At 49.8% G+C, this 21,090-nt stretch overlaps 1 protein-coding gene across 2 annotated transcripts in view; it reads right to left on the bottom strand.

The window, feature by feature from the left end:
* Positions 1–18,610, bottom strand: part of CACNA2D3 (calcium voltage-gated channel auxiliary subunit alpha2delta 3) — an 859,261-nt gene extending 840,651 nt beyond the window's left edge. The window contains exons 1-2 of one of the 2 annotated variants that reach the window (XM_020280385.2): positions 18,342–18,610; positions 17,605–17,686 (exon numbers count right to left, since the gene is read on the bottom strand). In XM_020280385.2, coding sequence (XP_020135974.1) covers positions 17,605–17,686; positions 18,342–18,463 — 204 coding nt within the window. In that variant the 5' untranslated portion in view covers positions 18,464–18,610. The remainder of the gene's footprint in view (positions 1–17,604; positions 17,687–18,341) is intronic. The other variant, XM_076008650.1, reaches the window with a different exon arrangement.
* Positions 18,611–21,090: the final 2,480 nt, after the last annotated feature.

The following is a 21,090-nucleotide window of genomic DNA, read 5'->3' as shown; positions in this document are numbered from 1 at the left end:
GTCCGAGGCAATGATATTCTCTCTGGAGATGCTCTTACCTCCCCTACACGTGACATGGGAAAATGGAGAAAGAATGTGTTATTGATGTATTTTGACATCCTGGACTAAAAGCTGCTACACCAGAAGCAAGTATTAATAGCCATCATCTCCCGAATTTATACTGCACCATTCAAGGGCCGAGTTCAAGGACTTTCTAGAAGAGATCAGGAAGGGCTGCTTTTCTCACTGCAGCTTCTCTTCTCTCGGAGGGAGCCCAGCAGCCTCGCCTCAAAACGGGGTCTGAGAACCAGGGCGAACAGCGGAGCTTCAGAGCCAGCTGCCTCGGGACAACGAGGGGCTCTGCCGGGTGGGCGGGGAGGCAGAAACCACCACCGCCGTGCCAAGAGAAAGACGACACATACCGCGTAGCTCCAGGGAAAGGCTCCCCTTACCACGTCCCAGAAAAAGCACCTCCTATGGGGCCTCAGGTATGGCCGCTTCAACTTCCTAGAGGGTTCTGTGGTTAACTCAGAGCACGAGCACTTCTAGGGAGCCTTTTCCCAAAAGAGAGAAGGGTTTCCAGTACATCACTCCCCCCAAGAATGAGAACTGACCGACTGGTTTCTGAAGAGCCATGAGGCCACAGTAACATGACACATCTTCTCGGCGTGCACCTGGGCACACTCACACACACGCTTCACCTGCGACGGCCGGGACAGGCGGTGCTGCTCTTGGGAATTGAGGTCGCACTGTGGAGAGGCGCCGACGTGGCCCCACTAGCTGAGCGTCTTGGCTGAGGACAGGGCAGACCTCTGTTCTGCCCCTTATAATCTCAGCGACCTCGCTGAGCCTCAGTTTCCTCAGCTGGTAAAGCTCAGTTCCTGTCCACCCTCTCTCATTCATTTATTCCACAAGTATTTGCTGAAGACACCATTACAGGAGCCAGAAAGAGAGCGATGCACCAGCCGAGAAAGGGCTTGCCCCAGGGCGCTGCCACTGCCGGGCGGAGGCCACTCCACTGACGGTGCACAGCTCACACGGCGAGAAGGGAAACAGGGCTGCTGCCGTTCGCTGCGTTCCCGCGCTGCCAGACGCTGAGATAAATTTTATTTTCATGGTCTAATTTAATCCTCACTTCAGTCCAAAGAGATAGGGAGCATTTAAAGAAGGGGACACTGGGAAACAGAGAAGCTAAGAAACTGCTCAAGGCCACACACCACAGGCTGGTGGAGGCAGGGCTCACACCCACAGCCAGCTCCGCCTGGGAAACAGAGAAGCTAAGAAACTGCTCAAGGCCACACACCACAGGCTGGTGGCGGCAGGGCTCACACCCACAGCCAGCTCCGCCCGGCGAGCCTCGCGGGAGCCGCTCAGGCTGCGTCTCAGCCTTCCCTCCGAGAGAGCCCGCTCTGCAGCCCCGGCCTGGGCTGCGAACTCAGCACACTTGTTGAATGAAGGCTGGCTTTTTAATTTGGCAGTTTAAAGCAATTAACGTCATTTAGTCAGGCGTGATATTAAGTCAACATTCAAGGGAGGGTGGATCAGGAGAAGTGAATATACCAGGTTATATAAATACCAATTTACTCACTGTCTAAAATGTCACAGAGCTTCATCATATGTCAAATATTTTAGTCCCTTGTGTTTTTGCCTTTACATTCAAAGACGACTCCATTCCCATACACGGCTCTAAGAACAAGCCTGTGGTGCAAGGAGTCCCAGGAGATAATGTCAGCAACAATGTAGAGAAGGATTCACCAACACAGCGTGTCACTTCTGCCTCCTCTGGCATCAGTGCAACTTCAGTCCACTCCCGGCCATTCAGCCAAGCCGTCCTTGTTGTCTGCAGGCTTGTGCGGGGTCAGCGCTCCTCTGCCAGACCGCGCCCCGAAGCAGGGCCAGCGGCTCCTCACACCTCCCTCGCCCCCAGCAGACGCCTGGTGCACACAGGAGCAGGGCAACATGTTGATGGGATGGCAGACACTGGGACAAAATGGAAAGAAGAGGACCCTAACCAAGCACCCCCATCCCACAGCGGGGCACACGGGACACGGGGCGGGGTTGCCGTCCTCAGGAGCTGTGCCGACTCTCAGCACTGGGAGCTCCACCATGCAGGCCCAGGGAGACGCAGGGAGGTGCCCAGGTCCCTGAGCTCAGCAGTACCGGCCGGAGCCAGAACCTGGACTTCCAGACCCCGAGGCCAGGGCCCTGCTCTCTCCAGCCTGGTGACTCTCTGGGCTAGCCACATCATGCCCAAACCACCAAAAGAAAAGGGAACCAAACCCAGAAAACCCAGATCCAGGTGGAAGAAGAGAAATGTGTGGAAGATGACAAAATTAATATTCAGTAAACAAAAATCATACAAATACAAACACAATGGTCACGTTTGCATCTGGGAAGTGGGGGCCCTCCACCCGGCTCTTCCATCGCTAACGTCGTGATCTTGGGCCCAGTTTCCTCAAATGCAGCATGAAGATGGAACCTGAGTCGTGGGCCAGTTGTGAAGATGAACTTAAACTTAGGGACCTCTTCACACACTTGCTCACTCACCAAACTCTGGAGAGGCATCTCCTTGGGCCATGTCCTGGCATGCCAAGAAGGACAAGGCATCGTTCCTGGCCTCAGAAAGATGACCCTTGGTCAGAGAAGGAGCTGTAAAAACAAATCATTGCCCAGCAGATACAATAATAAATAACAGATGCAGTGGGTGTTCTAAGGAGGAGGTAGCCAATATAACACAGACGCAAAAACACTGTGTGAATTCTGTATGTGCTAAGCAAAATACCAGATGCTCTGAAAACCACTGCTCACCCTGGCTTTCCCAGACTTCCTTCTCCCACTCTCCTCCTTTTCTCTCACATTTCCTCCCCATTGCTCCCCATCATGCCACCCTAACATTGCCTCTACCTGGGCCTTACACATAACAGAGCCCAGTGTAACACTCGGGATCAACCCAGGTGGCTGGCAACAGGAAGAGGCAAATGCAAACACAGTTAGGAGTACAGCCTTCAGGTTCAGACAGCCCTGGGCTCAAGAATCAATGCCACCACTTACAGCTACATGACCGTGGGTAAGTCACATCACTTCCCTGACCTTAGGTGTCCTCCTCTAGAAAACGGTGCCACCAAAGCATCTATCTCATGCACTTGTTGAGAAGGTGAAATGAAATGTATACAGAGAGTTTGGCACTGTCACTGCCTGGTAAGCATTAGCTGTCACCACCTGTCATTATTATCATTAAAACACAGCTGTAGTCTCAAAGATCAATGCTACACCTCCCAAAATAACATTGAAGTAGCCTGCAATTCACCCTGGTAACATTTTGAGCACTGTTTTTTAAACACATTTATTTTGTTGTGAAATCAATTTATTGGGCAGAGCCAGTCTTCTAAAATGGATAAAATAGAATACACTACAATACAGTAACAGAGTAGGGCAGAATAGTGTGGAACAGTCTATTCAGACTGAGTGGAATACAATGGAACAGAACACGAAATGCCAGGCTGAGCACACAGAATAAGGCTAAGTGATGTTTCATGAAACTTGTGTTTCACATGTAAGGTTGTGTGTAATGGTCGCAGTAAAATGTATATTAATATTTCATACTGTGGGCCATGGTCAAAAAAGTTTGAAACGCAGTGACTTAGAAAATACAGTTTTGTGTCGCAATAGGCCCGAGGGAGCAATTCTTGCACCAGGGAGATTAGGAGAAGGCTCGCATGGGAAGCAGATGCTGTCTCTCATACTGATGCTCACTAAACAATTTCTGTTAAAGGGCTAGTAACCACAGGTCTCAGTAACCTATTTGGTAAGAAAAAAAGCCACTGGTAACAGGTGGCTTTTCTACAAATTTCTCTCTATCTCAGAAATTGGCCGTTTGAACTGTGCTCAGTGATTTCTAAATAAACTGCTTCTTCAACAATCAGATGTGCATGTGGGTACCTTTTGACTTAAAAGAAAACATGTCTGACTTGTTCCATTCATGCCATCCATGCTGAGGAAGGCTGGACCTGATCCCAGCCCATGTTTCTGACCCGGCTCAGAAGTAGAGCAGCCTGAGCCTCTGGTCCAGGACAACACAGACCCCACGCACACAGACACATATGCAAACCATGGAGGGAAGACATGCACAGGCCAGAAGAAAAGGGAGGGAATGTCTGGATCTCTTTATGGAAAGCCAGAGCCTCCCGAGGTGAGATGTAGGTGGCATCTCTCAAAGTGTGGTCCATGGATCACCAAGTCAGAATCATCTGAGATGTTTGTTGGCATGCAGATTCCTGGGCCCTAGCCAAGCTTACTAGTCAGTCTCTCGGGATAGGCCTCGGAAATAATGCATTTCAACAAGCTCCCCGGGTGACACTTCTGCCTGCTAACGCCTGACATCCTGTAGAATCAGGGTTCCGCAGCCAGACCAGGGTGACAGGGTCAGCAGTGTAGACGGGGCAGTGACATGGGCACAGACACAGGCTTGACACGGCCGGATGCGTGTGGGGATGCCAGCAGAGTGCTGTCACTGGAGCACCGTCACTCAGGGTGAGGACGGGAAAGGTGGCCGCCACAGCAAGGGGATTTGGGCGCCCCACACAGCTCTGCACACCTCACTGAGTATTCAATGGATGTTTGTTGAAGTAGGAAGGAAGGAAGTGAGGGAAGGAAGAAAGAAGAAAATATGTCCAACATTTGGCCAAAAGCAAATGTATTTTTGTGAGTCTGTTAAAATAGCTAAAGATTTTCCCAAACCACAATATTCTACTTTAAATGAAGCATTTGATCATTTGAACCTCTGTTGTAGAAAAGGGGAAGGTTGGAGGCCTCAGGTTTCCAGATGGGTTATTAGTACTGAATAAAACACTTGACTAATTGTTCTGTCTCCTACTGGCTTCACTTTTATAGACAGTGTTAAAGGGGAATGCTCCCTGATAAAACATTGGGACAAAATATTTTGGCTGTTAGAGAGAGATACATTGAGGGAACACTTTCTCTAGGTGAAATTCAGGTTTAAATGCATTTAATTGGAGGAGAGGTTGCAAGCACACCCAGGCAACTGGAGCAGATTTGCAGTGCAGCCCAGCCAGGAGCTTTCTTTGAAAGGCTTGGGATGGGGAGCGGACAGGTCGCAGGGCCCAGGGCCGCGGCTCTGTCCTCCAAGGAACCCACGTGGAACATTTCCTTCCCTCAGTGGCCTCAACACTGAGGCCTGAGCAAGGGCCGGGGCTGGGAGTCAGGACTCCAGAATTCAGGGCCTGGCCCCTTCCTGATTCACTGTGAGACCTGGGGCACGGCACTGAGCCCCCCCACACACAGCTATTTATACAGTCTGCCCCTCTCCAAGGAGCCCTCTCATGCCCTTCACACGGGCACCGTGCTCGACAGGGAGGAGGAGAGTGGGCATCAGGCCCGCGCACTGCAGGACCACTCGGCCGCTCTGCTGGGCGGAGCCCCGGCCTCCACAGAGGAGCCACGTCCCCGGGGAGCTAAAGCAAGTCTCCTCCGAAAGCGGAAAGCACAGTACAGTACTCCGTTGGGTCCTGATACTTGGGGGCAGCGAAAGCTGGAGCAGAATGTCTTTTGGGAAAACCACCGCCCATTAAATCCATATAATTACCACTTCCTCGGCAGCTGCCCCGGCCCGGCCCCCAACTCAGAGGGGGCTGCGTGGTGCAGGCTCTCAGTGTATCCTCGGCTGGAGCTGGGGAAGAGAACAGGCGATTGCACCTGCAGGATGCAAATGCAAATAAAAATAACCCGAACTCGCTTTATGGCCTCTCACAAGGCTCCCTCCCGCTGAAGGTGCCGACACAGCCCACGCAGGGCGCAGCTGAGAGGTCACCCCAGGCCCCACTGTGGAGGCTGCAGGTATGCTGCCGTGGGCAGAGGAGATGCAGCTCCCCAGAGCCTACCATGCACAGACTCAGAAATCCAGACCCAGTGATGGAAACAAACAAATAAAAAGAAGCCCCTCGCTGAGAAGGGGAGGCCACACTCGGCAAACACCACACACCCATCCTGATGCTGGCAAGGGCCTCAGAGAAGGCCAAGTGAAGCACACACCCATGTAAAGGAAGAGGAAACAGAAATTAAAATTCACATTTCTCCCCAATATCACTGGGAATGTGGCGTTCAAGTGCTTTATGGAATTAGCTGCAGCAGCTTCCTAATTGCCTTTGCCGCGTTGCCTCCCCAGGTTGATGGTGGCGGCTGCGACGGCCCCATCAGTCTCGCTTGGTGCTCCTCGTGCACCCGCCCGGCACTGCGGTGCTCCATGGCAGCTGCTCAGCTTGGCGCTGCAGAGGCGCTGGGACCCTTAAGTCCAACTGGACGCTTCTTGGGGAGACTCTGCTGTGCTTCCAGGGTGCTGACCCAGATGGGCAGGGATGCCTCCCAAGGGAAGGAGGGGTCACCCGGCTGAAGTAAGGACCAGCTAGCTCGGCTGCCTGGCAGTCTCTGCTGGCACTGAAAGGGTAGTGGGCAAGGGGCCTGCCTGCAGGGTTTCAGGGCTGGATTGCTGTTGCTGAAAGGCAGCCCCCATTTTTGCAGCATGCGTGCCTGATGCTGGGGTGTTGGAGAATAAATGGGAAAGGGATATGAAGGACTGGTGATCTGCCTGTGATCACCAGTGTTCTTATTGCCATCACTTATTTCCTGTGGGTGAGGACAAGGAAACGCCTGGGCTCTGCCATTCCTTCCTTTGTTTGTCAGAACATCCATGCCTGCCACACAAAGAAGCCCTGAAGCCCACCCCATAGATAGCAATGTGCTAAGTGTCAAAGGGGGACCCTCTCCAGAATGGAAAGCATGCCCTGGGGGATTTAAGACCCGGCACACCAGCCCCCTTCTCACCCCTCCCCTCACCACCAACGGAGATAAGCAGTCTGCAGGATATCACACAGCCCAGATCCCAGACCCACCAGGGTCTGCCAGCCTCATTCTGTGCCAAACAAAATTGATCACAGTGGTCCAAGGGCTGTGGCCTTTAAGCTGTTGTCAATTGTGAAGAAAAACAGAATTGTGGCTTCACCAAGAGAAAGAAATAAGCACCAAAAAAAATCTAGCAAAGATAGACCAAGAATGGGAATACAGAAAACAGAAGAGCCAAAACTTGCCGGGCACTTCCTGGGTGTCCGCTTCTGTCCTAAGACTACCACGTGCCTCCACATCTAATCCTCGCTACGACCCCATTTGGCAGATCAGCAACCCAAGGCCCCCACATGAAGCTAACAAGGCTCCAGCTGGATCTCAAAGCCAGATCCATCCGGTCCCAGGGTCCCAGAGCCCAAGCTGGCTCTTCCACACTACAATATCACCCACCACCACAATGGGGAATACACAAAAGGACACTTAACCAAATTCAATTAGATTTCCAGAAAGGCATCTTTGAGGTCAAAGCTAGTGAAGGGAGGGCTGACGCTCAAAGGAAACTATAAGACAAGCAGCATAATTTTCTTATAACAAAAGGAAGAAGTATAGAAAGCTAAAGAGAGAACTCACCAGCCCTCCCCTCACTCCAGCTCTTGCCCCTTTTAAAATGCTGTGTTGTGAGGGCAAATGGCAACACACCCAGCAGCAAGACTAAGAATTCTGCTAGGGAAAAGATTAAAGGCAGGAAAGAAATTTCCACCAAACACCCCTATGAGCCAGTATCATACTAAGACCAAGGCATGGGACAAATGGCTGGTCCTAGAAAATACCTGAATGCCTTTCCTCTGACCCCCCTCCCACCCAGGTACCTAAACTGAGATTGGGGGGACCCTAGCTCCAAGCCGACCATGCAGCCTTGGGCAGAGTTTTGTTCTCTGCCTCAGTTTCTGCATCTCTAAAATGGAGATGATAACAGAACTTACCTCAGGGGTGGTTGTGAGAAATCAAACAATATATTGTAAATAAGGCATCAAATGCAAATCAAGCACCTGCATCATTATTATTATGGCTACTTCCTAAAAAGCCCTTGTAGTGCTGAGTCATGGGTAGAGGTCTCCAAACAAGGCCTTCGGATGGCCTGATGTTAACTGCCCTCCAAGTAGACAGACTGCTATCTCTATCAGCCAATACTTCCTAGTGTGTGGAGGGAATCCTTGGGAATAATGACAACAATACAACAGTCTACCTTTTCTAAACACTTTCTATAAGCCCCTTACTGCCAAGCATCCTGCATGCATCTTCTCATTTGGGCCTCTCGACTCCACCCTAAAAGTTAGTACCACTGTGTCCATTTAATAGATAAGAACACTAAGGCTCAGCAATTGACTTGTGAGGATTCTATGACTAGTCAGCCAGGGCATCTGGATTCAAATCCAGACTGGCCTCACTCAGATTCAGACTCTCAACTCTACACAATTCTGCCTTCCCAAGACTGACTCCTCTCTTAAAGCAGATTTTTAAGTCAATCCTCGGATTTCTTTCTAAGTCTATATATTTTTCCTATCATTCATAGGTCATTTGTTTCAAGCAAAAAACTGAAAACCTTGCTGTTCAAGTAGAAAATCCAGCTATGGCTCTATAATCCTGAAATTCCTGTTCTGGGAAATGTGTATCACTGGCTTTTTTCAAAAGATTGGTGAGCTGTGAGCTCTCTCCTGAGAGGATCACATCTTATTCAAGGCGGCAGGTGATTCCTGATGTTCTGGAATACTCAAAGTTGGCCACAGATCCTGGGATTTTAAATTAGTTACCAGAATTTATTAACAAAGGGAAATAGCCCATGTATAAAAAACACACACACATACACACACAAATACCTTTTACTGGCTGCCTAACAGTGACCTGCCTGAAGTGTGCCATCTGGGATGCTATGCGAGTTCTGTCTTATGAACACAAGTGACATCTGAGATGCCATGCAAATTCTGTCTTATGAACGCAAGTGCCAGCACCATTCCAACAGGGACCCAGGCCAAGGCTGAGAAGAAAGAATATTCAAACTTTAGCAATACCATCCCAGAAGTCAAATGACTATCATTTATGCCAGTGGGGCAAAAGTCTATGCCCACTGAGCTGTCTGCACATAACGCAATCATATTGCTCTAATAGATGTTTTGCTAATAATGGAAACCAGTAGGAGGCTGAGAGTAAAGCTGTACGTTATGACTTGCGGCCGAAGATTACCTGCATCCAGTGAATTTACTGCCTTCCACACCTATTGTTCTTTTACAATACTTTCCACCTCTGCTTCAACAAGTACAATGGACAAGGCGTTATGGATAATACAGGTGCAAACAGCCAGATGCCTGCCGTGTATTTCCAAGTTTCACCTTGCTTTGCAAATTACAGTTCAATGTTACAGCAAGAGCAAACTTTAATCCTACAACTGCCCACCTTTCCTGTGCAAAGGACAAGATTAGGAGGATTTGAGAACGAAAAAAAAACAAAAAAACAAAACTACCTCCCTGGGGATGTATAATAAACGCTTTTGTCATTCATTGTGCTCCATCACTTTAAATGTGCATGATATACGCTGCCTTAATTTTATGAACTCATCATGGAATCAAAGTAACAAAAAGTCCAAGAGTCTCTCTTGTTCATTAATAACGAAGTGGGGTACGAAAGAGAGAGTAGCCAGAGAATTAAGGATCCCCACACACCACACATTGTTCTAAACAATTAAAACCCGAGTGTGGTGGCTCACACCTACAGTTTCATCTACTTGAGCCAGGAGCTCAAATCCAGCCTGGGCAACATACCAAGACCCCATCTCTAAAACTAACAACAACAATAATAATAAACAACTGGAATGCTGTCCAAGAAGGCATCTGTATTAGGGAGTATTGGTAGCTGGCTTCTGACCATGCTCCCATAGCAAGGCAAATGGCTGGGCGTGCCGGGTTCCCCTGGGCTGTGGTTAAGGGCCTCACTCTGGGTCATGGGGCAGAGGCAGCCACTTCCTCATCCTGAGCCACTGCCCAGATGGCAGGGCGAGGGAGGGAGAGGGTAAGGCAATCCCGAATCCTCAGGCGACAGCTTCCTCTGGGCATCTCCCCTCCACCCTCAGGAGAAGGAAGCTGATCTCAAGGGGAAGAGTACACATCCTTAGAGAGGCTGCAGCCACTGCGGCCCTCCTCCTGCTCGAAAGTACCCCCACCAGGTGCCAGGTGGGGAGCACCTTCCTACGTGCCAACACCTGGCACTCACCCATTTATGAACTTGCTCATTCATGAAGTCCACACATATGCATGGATCCAGGCCCCAAAGATGCTCAGCGAAGGTTACCTGAAGAGCTTCTATTTGTATATTGCAACTAGTAACGACACAGCAACTCACTGGCAGGAGCCTTTGATATGCCAGGCACTGCGGGAAGTGCTTTGCACAGGTTATCTCATTTCAACTTCATCACACCCTAGAAGATAAGAGGTATTGGTCTCCTTTCCCATTTAAGGATATGGGTTCAAAAATGTTAAACTTCAAGGTGACTCCGCCAGGAAATGGCAGATCTGGGGACTCAGATCAAAGTCCATCTGACCCTAAGGGTGTGTCCTCCCAGCTGTTATCCCAGGCTTTGTTTCTGAATTAATGTCCCAGATGTTATCCCCTCTAATACTCCCAAACACTGCCAGGTGGAGAAATGCAGGATCATTCACACTTGTTTTTCAAATAGGAACTGACATAGAAAAAGATCACACAAAAAACAAGGGAATATAGCACCATGGCCAGGTGTGCAGACTCTGGAAGCTGAGCTCACTCACCTTGGGAAGGTTGCTTATGCTGTGCAAGCCTCAGCTTCTAAATCTGTAAAATGGGATGAATGGTAGTCCCTGTCTAGTTAGTACCTGGAATGCAGAAACTACAGAGTGAATGCTACCTGTTTTACTATTAGGTTAAGCAATTTGCCCAGAGCCATGCAGGAAATGCATACAGAAAAGATAAAAAGACAGATGCCACTGCTGTAGGCCAGTGACCCTTCCTTTAACAACAGAGCATCTCCAAAGATGTGCACCTCTGAAAATGCTTCAAGCTCTCGACCTATTACTCATAAAATAAGAAAATGATTTCACTGGTGACAGAACAAAGGTGGGCAAAGGAAGCCTCCTAGACTGAATGGGGCTGAGAGCATCAGCTACCCAGCAGGAAAGAAAGCAAGCCAGAATGAGGCCAGCCTGTCCCACAGGAGGGTTAGCCAGGGCCCTGGACTCGGGTTAGTGCTCTGCTGAAATTCTTAATAATTTTTAACAAGGGGTTCTGCATTTTGCACCGGGCCCCATAAATTAGGTAGCCAGTCTTAGTCTCAGCAAATCCTAAATTTCCAACTGTCTACAAAATTCCAGGTACTGAATAAATCCATGCCTGGTAGACTGAATGACTGTCCTAGTGCCCTGGTTCCCTCTCTGAAGCCAGCCTCTCTAGCAGTCCAAGAGGACAAGGACAGTCTTCCCCATCAGCAGGCAGCACCTGGCACGCTCTGCGACGAGCAGCATGCCTGCTATTGGCATCCACGCGCGCACACGTAGGCGCACACACACGAGACGAGCTTAATAAGTATCATGGTAACAACACATGCAAGCCCCAAATATCTACTGGCAGTTGTTTCACCTAAAACAGATAACTTGAGTTGTGTTTTGTGAATCCGTAGCATTTACAGCCTTGCCTACCTTGCCTGTCCAGATCATTTACATGGATAATAGCCCCTTTAACCTCGGAAGGGTACTGTTTTCCAATAACAAGTGCCAAAATAAATACTCTGAAGCTCACAAAGTGAAGGAATGGCCATCTATTTCTTGTCAAGATACGATGCTCTACTTTCCAACATGGCCTTGAAATGTGCACTAATAGTTTGGCTCCTGAGTTGTTTATTTTTATAATCTTGATTTGGGGTAACTGGGAAGCGATGTGACATATAAATGTAATACACCTTATAAATGTAACGCCTTATTTAAACAGCCTTGGAACGAGCGCCCAAGGAGTGCTGTTCAAAGCAAATGGAAATTGAAATGTCTAGCATTTATTAGAAATGAACTAGACTCTTTTCAAAGTTGTATTTGTAAAGTAACTTTCTTCTGAAAAGTAGACGTGCTGGCTACACACATAGAAAACCCCTAAAGACCCCGCCTCCCCCTCCTGGCCTCCCACTCCCTACTCTCCATCTCTAAAAAGAAAAAAAAAAGAAAACCCCTAAAACACATCAGCTATACAAATGCCAAGTATGCCCAGGGTGAGCTGCAGCGCAGGCCAGAGGAGTGGGCCGTAGAGGGGTCTTGGAGTCTGGCATTGCGTTACCGGAGCAGCCGCCTCAGATGGGGAACGCTGCTCACTACATACTCAGTGAAAAACCACAAAAAATGGAGCGCCCTCCTCTTCCTCATATCATTTTCTTCTGTTGAAGGAGAAGCTACGTTTTGTTTAATAGACCAAGGAGAGCTGATAAAGATTCTACCAGTTTTGCCAGAAGCCTGACATTAGGAACTTTTCTTCTCATTGAGTGACACACAAACGCTTTGCAGCAGTCACTCGAGATGAAACACAGGCCATCACATCTCTGGCATAGAAACTGCGTTGAAAGCTCATATGCTAATTCATAGGCATTTTATAACATCTATTTGATTTTTTGCTCAGTCTCAGCCATAGGAGTCAAATCATAGTGGCCCAGGGAACACAGTCTGCTAAGTGTGTCTGGAAGACACTGCGAGTCTCAACTCAGGACGCTGTTCCGAGGAGCACTGTGACCACAAAAGACGCGGGTGGGGACTCCTGAAATAAACGCTGCTCACTTCTCAGAGAGGATGTGCGCGTGGGAAAAGAAAAACCCATTTGTTGGCATCTATGATGGCAAATCTGGATTAAAGGAGGACCTGAAAAAAAGATATGCTTCTTTAAATAAGCCCCACACACCAAATCATTTATCGATCAATGTAAGTGGGAACACTAAACACCAACTGAAGATCAATCAGAAAGTGAAAAAGGCTAAAATTCCAAACTTGTACTTCTGAGAATATGTGCTTCAAAATTCAAAGAGAAGGGCCGCAGGGGCCAAGGGGGTAATGGTTTTGCATTTATTTTACTTTCATTCATCCTGATACGTGGCCATGTCTTCATCAACAACTTGAAACACTACCCATGCTTGCCCATGCCCAGTGGACTTCATAGTTATCCGGTGGTTTGGTATTCATGCGTTTGCCTAAAAATCACATTACCATTAGAATTAATTAATTAAAATCAGCATGAGATCACCATACTGGTCAATCTAAATTATAACCACATTGTAACAGAAACCTGAAAGTTTGCCTCCAAACGGAAAACCATGCCTATGTTCTGATTTTCCCTTAATTTTGGCTAGCATCTGTCAATCTCCGGAGCAACAGAGGCTGCAGCAGCTCCTAATGAGAGAAAAAGCAAAGTAGAAATATATCTGGCAAAAAGAAATGTTAAGAAAGAGAAAAAGAAGGAAAGAAAGAAAAAGAAACAATGAACAAAAGAGGCTCAGACAAACGCTTAGCAGGTGACTGTGTGTGCGTTCCCAAGTGCAATCTGATGTGCGCACGAGATGCAGGAAGCGAACGCTCTCTGGTTTGCCCGGCTCTCCTGCTGTCCTGGTGATTGGAATAATGAGACCAAGACACTGCACTGAAAGATTGAAAACTATCATTTCAGAGATTTTAAGACTTTTAAAAATAATCTGTGGAGGAAAAGTCCAGTAACTTGAAATGACGCCATGAATTAGAGCGCCGGCAGCGTAAGTTGAAAGCATTTGTCATTGGGGATGGCAAGTAACTGTGTTTATCCAACAGAAATGGGAGTGAAATAGCGCCTCCCCCATAAAAGCAATCTGAAGTGTCAGGCTTCCCAAGGCGGCACTGCTACCCAATTCCTGATAAGTGAATACACCTATTTAATTATTTAAAAGTCCATCGATTTCCACATTGATGAAAAGTCATAATTATAAAAATGGCTTAAAGAACCAACCTTTTACTTTGCTGACTCTGTCCAATGGAAAGAGACGTCAACTTTCTGTATTAAAACCACCCTCTCCATAAATAGTTGATAACGCAAAAACCTGGTTGTGCATTCCAAGACGTGTGCGCGTGGGAAGCGCTGCTCGAGGCGCCCAGGTAGATGTCAGTTCTCTTCGAGCATTCCTGGTAGACACACGTTACCTGTATTTCCTCTGTGTATTTACCGTCATGATTCTGGAAAATGTAATTGGAACCCTTCATTCCTGTGAACTCCAGTTCCCTGAATGCAGGTCTAAATGGAATGAAAAAGCAAGCTCCTACCAAGTTCTCCCTAAGGGTGATGAAATGAGAATTACGCCAGTTTAATGCCTTTTATCGTGACTGTTAGAGGTGCGGAGCCCTTGAGTTTAACAGCCTAGGTTCCAAGACCTACTAGAATGCTTCTCTCTGAGTCCTAAAAACGAAGATAGAGGTGATGAAACCATGCCTCCCCAAAAGAACCCAAACAAAACGCATTCTCTGGGGAAAATGAAGCAAGATAGAAGCAGCTGAATACTGGCATGAATATGTCAAATAGGAAAGTTAATTAAAAGTCTGAAGTGAATGGAAACCCTCCAGAATCTGCCTGCTCAGGAAGGCACACAGCGCCACACCCACGCCTCCCTTCCAGGGGCCTGCCATTCTCCAGCAACACCTAAAACCTCCCAAGATTAATTTCAACTCCAACATACAAGTCCCAAAATCTACTCTATACTGAAAACAGACAACTTTGTTAAAACAAGGCTTATTGCATTTTATAAAATCAAAAATATCTTCTTTATAAGGAACTAATAGGCTGCTGTTCCTGTGCTCAGCAAAGATAAAAAGAAGAAAAAATAGGGAAAATTTGGCATGGAATACCTAATATATCATAATAAGCTAAAGCAGTGAAATCCACAGTATTAAACACAGAAACAAATGATGAAATATTCTTTCTGAAGCCCTAACAATGAGGTACAGTGTTAAATGTTTGTGTTTACATTGGTGAAGTCACTAATAATACTGCTACCTCAAATTATATTATCTAATAAAAACATGTACCAAAATGGCAGTTTTCCCAGTCTCCAAACACCTTAAAATAGATGGCCAGTTATTAATTAACTTATATTCACAATAACTACCTTATAAAGTTTATGCCTTATTGCAAAAAGGACTAAACTCCCATTCTAAAAATGAACATACTACATTGATTCACAACACGAAGTGCCAAATTAGAGAAGCTACATAAAATACAGAAAGTTATATGGCAGCACACAGCATACCTTACTTAACTAAAAATCGACTTTAAACGTCCTTGCCTTAAACGTGCAATCACGGTCTATCACGCAACATAGCGTTGTCAGCTTTGAGTCCCCTCAACGCAGTGCAAATGCATTTTCCAACCAAATTTTCTAACTCATTTTGAAAGCATCTTAATTATTAAGGTGTAGTGATGTGACAGAAGGGTACATAGAGTTTTCACTTAGAGGAGTAATTTCTCAAGCAAATGCCAGAAACTTGAAAATAAATGAGAGGGGCAATTACCTCCTTGCTTTTCCAGATAATGCTATGTCTCCTACACTCTGAGCACCTCAGATCTTTTCCTGTTCATACCCTGAACTCTCTAAGCCAATATTCTTTGCTAATTTTAAGAATACGGTCACATTTAGCGGGGCAATACACCAAGATGGCCAAAAGAGATCTGAAAAATGCTCCCCAAGTTGTTTAATATGTCCTTCCCATCACTCATGAGAGTCCTTGCCAAGCAACACAAAGCCAAGGATGTCCCAGGGCCCCAGAGCACGAGCAGAGATGATTGCAGCCCCAGTGCCAGGGCAGACAGCCGCCCTGGACCCTGATGCCACGCAACTCCTCACCTCCCCTCACATCAGACCACAAAATGCCAGGCAGCAGCAAGAAATGACAACAAAGCCGTAAACAGCTGGAAATAATTACACAATTGTCAAGCTGCAAGCACGGCAAAAGCAAAGCAAGGCTACTGAATTCAACACCAGAAAGGATGCTGATGAGAAGGTAAGAGAGGCATTTTAGCTGTTTCCAATTTGCTGTTATAGAGTAGCCAATAATAGGGTTGATGGGGTTTTGTGCATGTGTGTTAACTTCGGAGAGAAGGGAAAAACATATTTCATGTGCTCCTACAAAATATGAGATAAAAGGTTCGTAAGCACAACCAAAAAAACATTCACAGGCTCTGAAGAGATTCCTTCAGAGTTGCTAAAACTACAACATGCAAATGAGAAATATTTCTTTAAAGTTATACAAAACATTCTCATCTCTAAAAACATAAGGAAAATACACAGGCAATGTCACAATCCAGAACTCTTCACATAAAACATCTGACATGTGGGCAAAATGCCAAAGCAGAATATGGACTGGTCCAGATTAAAAGAATACTAGAGAAAGGCAATTCCTATAAGCTCTGAGGTGGGTCACAGGTATATAAATTATCATCTTCCATAAAAGGCGTATTGTAGCCTCACGTTTTTATCAATTACCTATAATTCAATGAACTCCTTCCCAAAAAACAGAATTAAGCAAACCATCTTTCCATGGTTTCAAGGAATATGGCTACTAGCAATTTTTAAGACAAAATAAGTTCTATAATTCCACTGTGGGCTGACGCTTTATTACGATATTTGGATTGCAAGTGACAAACTGTTTCATATAATGTCCCCAAAAATGCTACTCTCTGAAGTGGAATGCCATAAATAAAATACGTACTTGGTTACCAGGCAGCATGCATAACACATATGGTACATTGGCCCAAAAAACACATTTAAAAATGCTTAAAAAGTTAACTTAACAATTTAAGCTGTTTGTACCCATTTTCAGAGAATAATCCCCTAAAGGCCAATTTTATTTTTGATCATCAAGAGAATATTTCAATTAACCCTGTTGATTTACTAACTTCAAATTATTTTAACCCCTCTAATTTCTCCTCCCCATCCCATTTTTTTTATTTCTTGGAGGGGAGAAGGAAGGAAAGACCACATATTTCACAATGTAATTTAAGCATAATGCTGCCTGTTTGAATTAAAATTGATGCAGCTTCTGATAAAAGCCTAATAATCAATTCTCCATTCTCATTACTCTCCAGAATTATATGAACGCAGACCAATTTCTTAAGTTTGTGGACTACTCTCATAGGTTATTACCCGGCAGTGCAGCTGAGTGGAAAGATAACCACATTCATTCTCCTTATCTGTAATGATGTAATGCATCCCAGCCCCGGGTCTAGATGATTGGGGAATAATGGGATTGTACAACTGCAGGGATGACAAACAATAGTGCAGCGTCTTTCTCTGACACTGAGCCCCACGCCTCCAATGCAAGGTGAAAGGCACCATAAAATAGGCACAGAGTCTGCCCCTGGGATGAAGTTAGCATTTTGTGGCCGAAGGAGCATCTGCTGTCTTGCAGCAGCAGCAGCACCGGCACTGAGGAGAGCCATGCAAAAACGCTCAGTTTCCGAGCCCCAGCCAGGACAGTGCGAGTGAGTATCCTGCTTTTCTTTGTGTTTAGAAGCAAGTGTCATCTAAAAATAACCGGTCGGCAGGGAGAAGTCACTGCACAGTACAATGCCAAGAAACAGGGGAATCAGAGACTCCTCTGATAACTGATGCTGCTCGGGGCTCACGTTTGTTTGGGAAACTAAATCTGCCTCCATTTTCTGTGCTGGAAAAATCATCGTTTCCTGCCACCACTGAAACCTTACCTTTTGCAGAAGCTGGGAGCCCGAGTACTTAGCAGCAATGGATTTTATCTCCCCACCAAAAGCCGAGGCCCAGAGCTTCACCCTACAGGGAGAAAGGGCGCAGGGAAAATGAACCACTCGCTTCACAGTCAACACGCACGCACACGCACGCATGGGGCTGTGGCTGGAGGCGCAGGGCGATATAACATTAAAGAAAAGAAAGAGAAAAAAAAAGATACAAAAAGCGCCTTAGCAGAAACTGCTAGCACCGAACTGAAGAGCGCAGCGCGGGAGGGGCCGAGGAGGGTCACCGAGTTCAGACTGCGCAAAGTCTCCCAGGCTCTCTAAAAAGACAACCGAGTCGCATTTGAGTAATTACCTGAGGACTCGACCATCACTTGGCAAATACTAGCCAGAGGAGATCCACCCATCCCCCGCCCAAAAGAGAAGAAGGGTGACAAGATAACCAAGAGGGGGTAATTAAGCGGCCCATGGAAGTTGGATTCAGTAAACAGGCTCCAAAGTTGGTGCTGTCACTAGAGGTGAGCATCTCCAGGACTCGCGCCAGCCCGAGGGAAGGGGAAGAGGATCCCACCCCAGGCTCGCCGCCCGACGCCGGTCCGAAAGGCAGGTGCGAGCGGCGAGGCCGACGCCCGCGGCGGGTCCTGCACAGCAGCACCTGCAGGCGCCCAAACTTGGGCACGGCGGCGGCGGGCGGCCGAGTCCCCTCCCCACGCGGCGCAGGACCCGGCACTTACACGGAGAGCGGGATCTGCTGCTCCGAGCGCGCCGCGTCCCCCAGCGCGGCGTAGAGGAGCGCGGCGGCGAGGAGCGCCCAGGCCCCCCGGGACGCGCGGCGCAGCGAGCCCGGCCCGGCCATGCTGGGCTCCTCCGGCGCCGGCGGCGGCGGCGACGCGAGCGGCCGCGGGGAGCTGCGCTGGGCGCGCGGCGGGCGAGCGCGGGGCTGCTGCTCCGCTCCGCGCCGCCCTGCCTGCCTCTCGCGCGCCGGGCTCACTTGGGGAGCAGAGCAGCAGCGGGGAGGGGGCGGAGAGGAGGGCGGGAGGAGAGGTGGAGAGGGAGGCGGGAGGGGGAGGAGGCAGGGAGCCGCGCCTGTGGCAGCGGCGGCAGCCCGGCCCCGCCTCGCCGGCCCCGGGAGTCCGGCGGCCGCGGCGGGAGGGAGGGCGGGAGGCGCCGCGCGGGCGGGGACTCCAAACTCCGGTGTCCTTGGCCGCGGCGGAGCGCGCCCTGCCCCGCCCGGCCCACTGCGGCCGCTGAGTTCTTTACAACTCCGCAGTCCGCGCCGCGGGCGCGACTCTCGTGCTGGCCCCGGGCCCGGCGACCCAAGCCAGCGTGGGGGCTGGGGGCGCAGGAGGGAGGTCGGGGGCCGGCGCGGCGCTCCGCACTTTGCTAGTGGGGGCTGCGAACGGGCCCCGAGCGCCCAGTCCGTCCCGGGGCCGGGCAGTCTGGGGCAGCGGGGTCGGGTGCTGCGGATCCCGGAGGTGGCGCGACCACCGCCCCGCGGCACAATTTTCCCGAAGGCAGGAAGCGGGGGAAGAGCGAAAGTCTGGGGAGTGGCTGGGGCTCGCGGCTGCTGGCGGGGTCGCACGTGGAGCAGAGCGGGCTGGAGGTGGGACTGGGGCTCCGCGGCTCCGGCGCGGGCACTGCTGCGTGGCCGCCCGCAGCGCCCAACGGGGAAGGCACGGAGGGCGGCGCTGCCACCGCGGCGCGGGCGCACGAGCGCGGGGCCCCGGCGGCCGCCCGCAGCGCAGCCGCCCTGCCGCCCCAGCTCGGGCCGGGGGCTTCCGAGAGCTCGCGCTCCAGCGGGCTGCGGCGAACGGCGGGGCCGGTGTCACGGCTGGGAGAGGCAGCAAATGCGGCGCCGAGTCGATCCTGACCGGCGGACACCTCAGATTTCGGGATACAAGATTCCTCCGAACCCGGAGGGTCACCTGCTCCTCCCCACCGGCCTCCACCACGCAGGGCACGAGGCAGCGGAGCGCCGGTGGAGGCGCCTCCTGGCCGCGGGCAGAGGGAGGGGCAAGGTGAAAGGAAGCGGGGACCCCGGGCGCCCCGGGAACCAGGCTTCCCTGCGGCCTCTCTGGCCGCCGCCTGCCCCGGGACCCAGCTTTCAGAGCCCCGAGCCCCTGTGAGAGAGCTGAGGTGCGACTGGGAACTTTGTGGGCCCTTGCGCGGGCTGCTGGTAGAGACCGACCGGAGTGAGGCTGAGTCATCCTCGCCCGGCCAAGCGCAACTCGGGTGGCCCGGCTAGCAGGGAACTCCGAACGTCGCCGGCGTTCCCAGCGCGCCGCCGCCTGGGTTCTCCTTATTTGCATGCCTTTTTGCAACGGGGGCTTTGCGTCCCGCCAGTCACCAGCCCTTGGCCTCAGCACCCGCAGGTTGCAGAGACAGGAGTAAGGGTGGCTCCAGCCTCCGCGGGGGTGTCGGGCTGGGATCCAGGCCGGCCCTCCTGCCCAGCAGCCCCTGGAAAAGTTACCCTGCAGATGTTGGGCTTGATCTGAGTTGGCTGCAAAGGATAAGGACCGCTGCCAAGGGGCTATTGGTGCTTTGTAAGAGTGCTGGCAGACCCGGGCTCCCGTGGGCTCCGCACGGTCGCACTGCCACCTCTGCGCGCAGCGGGGGAACGGCCCCACCCAGGGAGCGCCAGGTGCGGGCCCGCCCACGGCAGGGTCCACCATTTCTACGGATGACTAACCGCTTGTAATGAATTCTCCGCTTCTGTGCACTCCTCCCGCCTATGGAAGCGTGCCAGCCCTTGCCAAACCAAGCCAAGCGCGACCTGCCCCCGAGGCAAGTGGTCTGGACGGCTCTGACGCTCCAACTGGGGGCTGGGAGAAAGTGTTTTCCTGTCGGAACGCAGGAGCATTCTTTCTCCGTGAACGCCCGAGGGAATGAACGAGTGCACGCTGGCCCTTATTAGTGAGACCTCACCCGTAAGACCGCGCTCGGTGGTGTGTACATGACAGCCTTCATGCACTCACTCGCTCATGCAGCCAATGATTGCCAATCCTTTTCCAGCGATAGGTACCGTAGGCTGGGAAGCCAGTGGTGAACAGATCAGACAGCCTGCTCCACCGTTGGTACACTAGGGGGGAGGCGGGCTTTACTCCAAAAGCCATAATGATAAATACAGAATTATACGCTTTGACAAGGGATCAACAGTATTCCATATAAAGAAAAAGTGCCCATGACATCCACACTATTGTTATGCCTATTAACTGTTGGGGAAATTGAGATACAGCAAAATAATACAGCTTAGCCATATTTAAATAACCACTGACTGCTGGACTATATTGAAGGCCACTTGGGCACCAGAGTTATGAAGACTTTTCGTAATGAAGTCATTGTGCTCTGCCAGCCTGACACAGGTAACCTTAAAGTTATTTCAAGGCAACTAGAGAGTAGCAGGGAGGAGATCCTCCTAGGCCCACAGGGTGGCTCACACCTATAATCCCAGCACTTTGGAAGGCCAACATGGGAGGATCACTT

Source organism: Microcebus murinus, chromosome 1, assembly GCF_040939455.1.
Source record: "Microcebus murinus isolate Inina chromosome 1, M.murinus_Inina_mat1.0, whole genome shotgun sequence".
Taxonomy (NCBI): domain Eukaryota; kingdom Metazoa; phylum Chordata; class Mammalia; order Primates; family Cheirogaleidae; genus Microcebus; species Microcebus murinus.
This window is presented reverse-complemented; position numbering and strand designations above follow the sequence as displayed.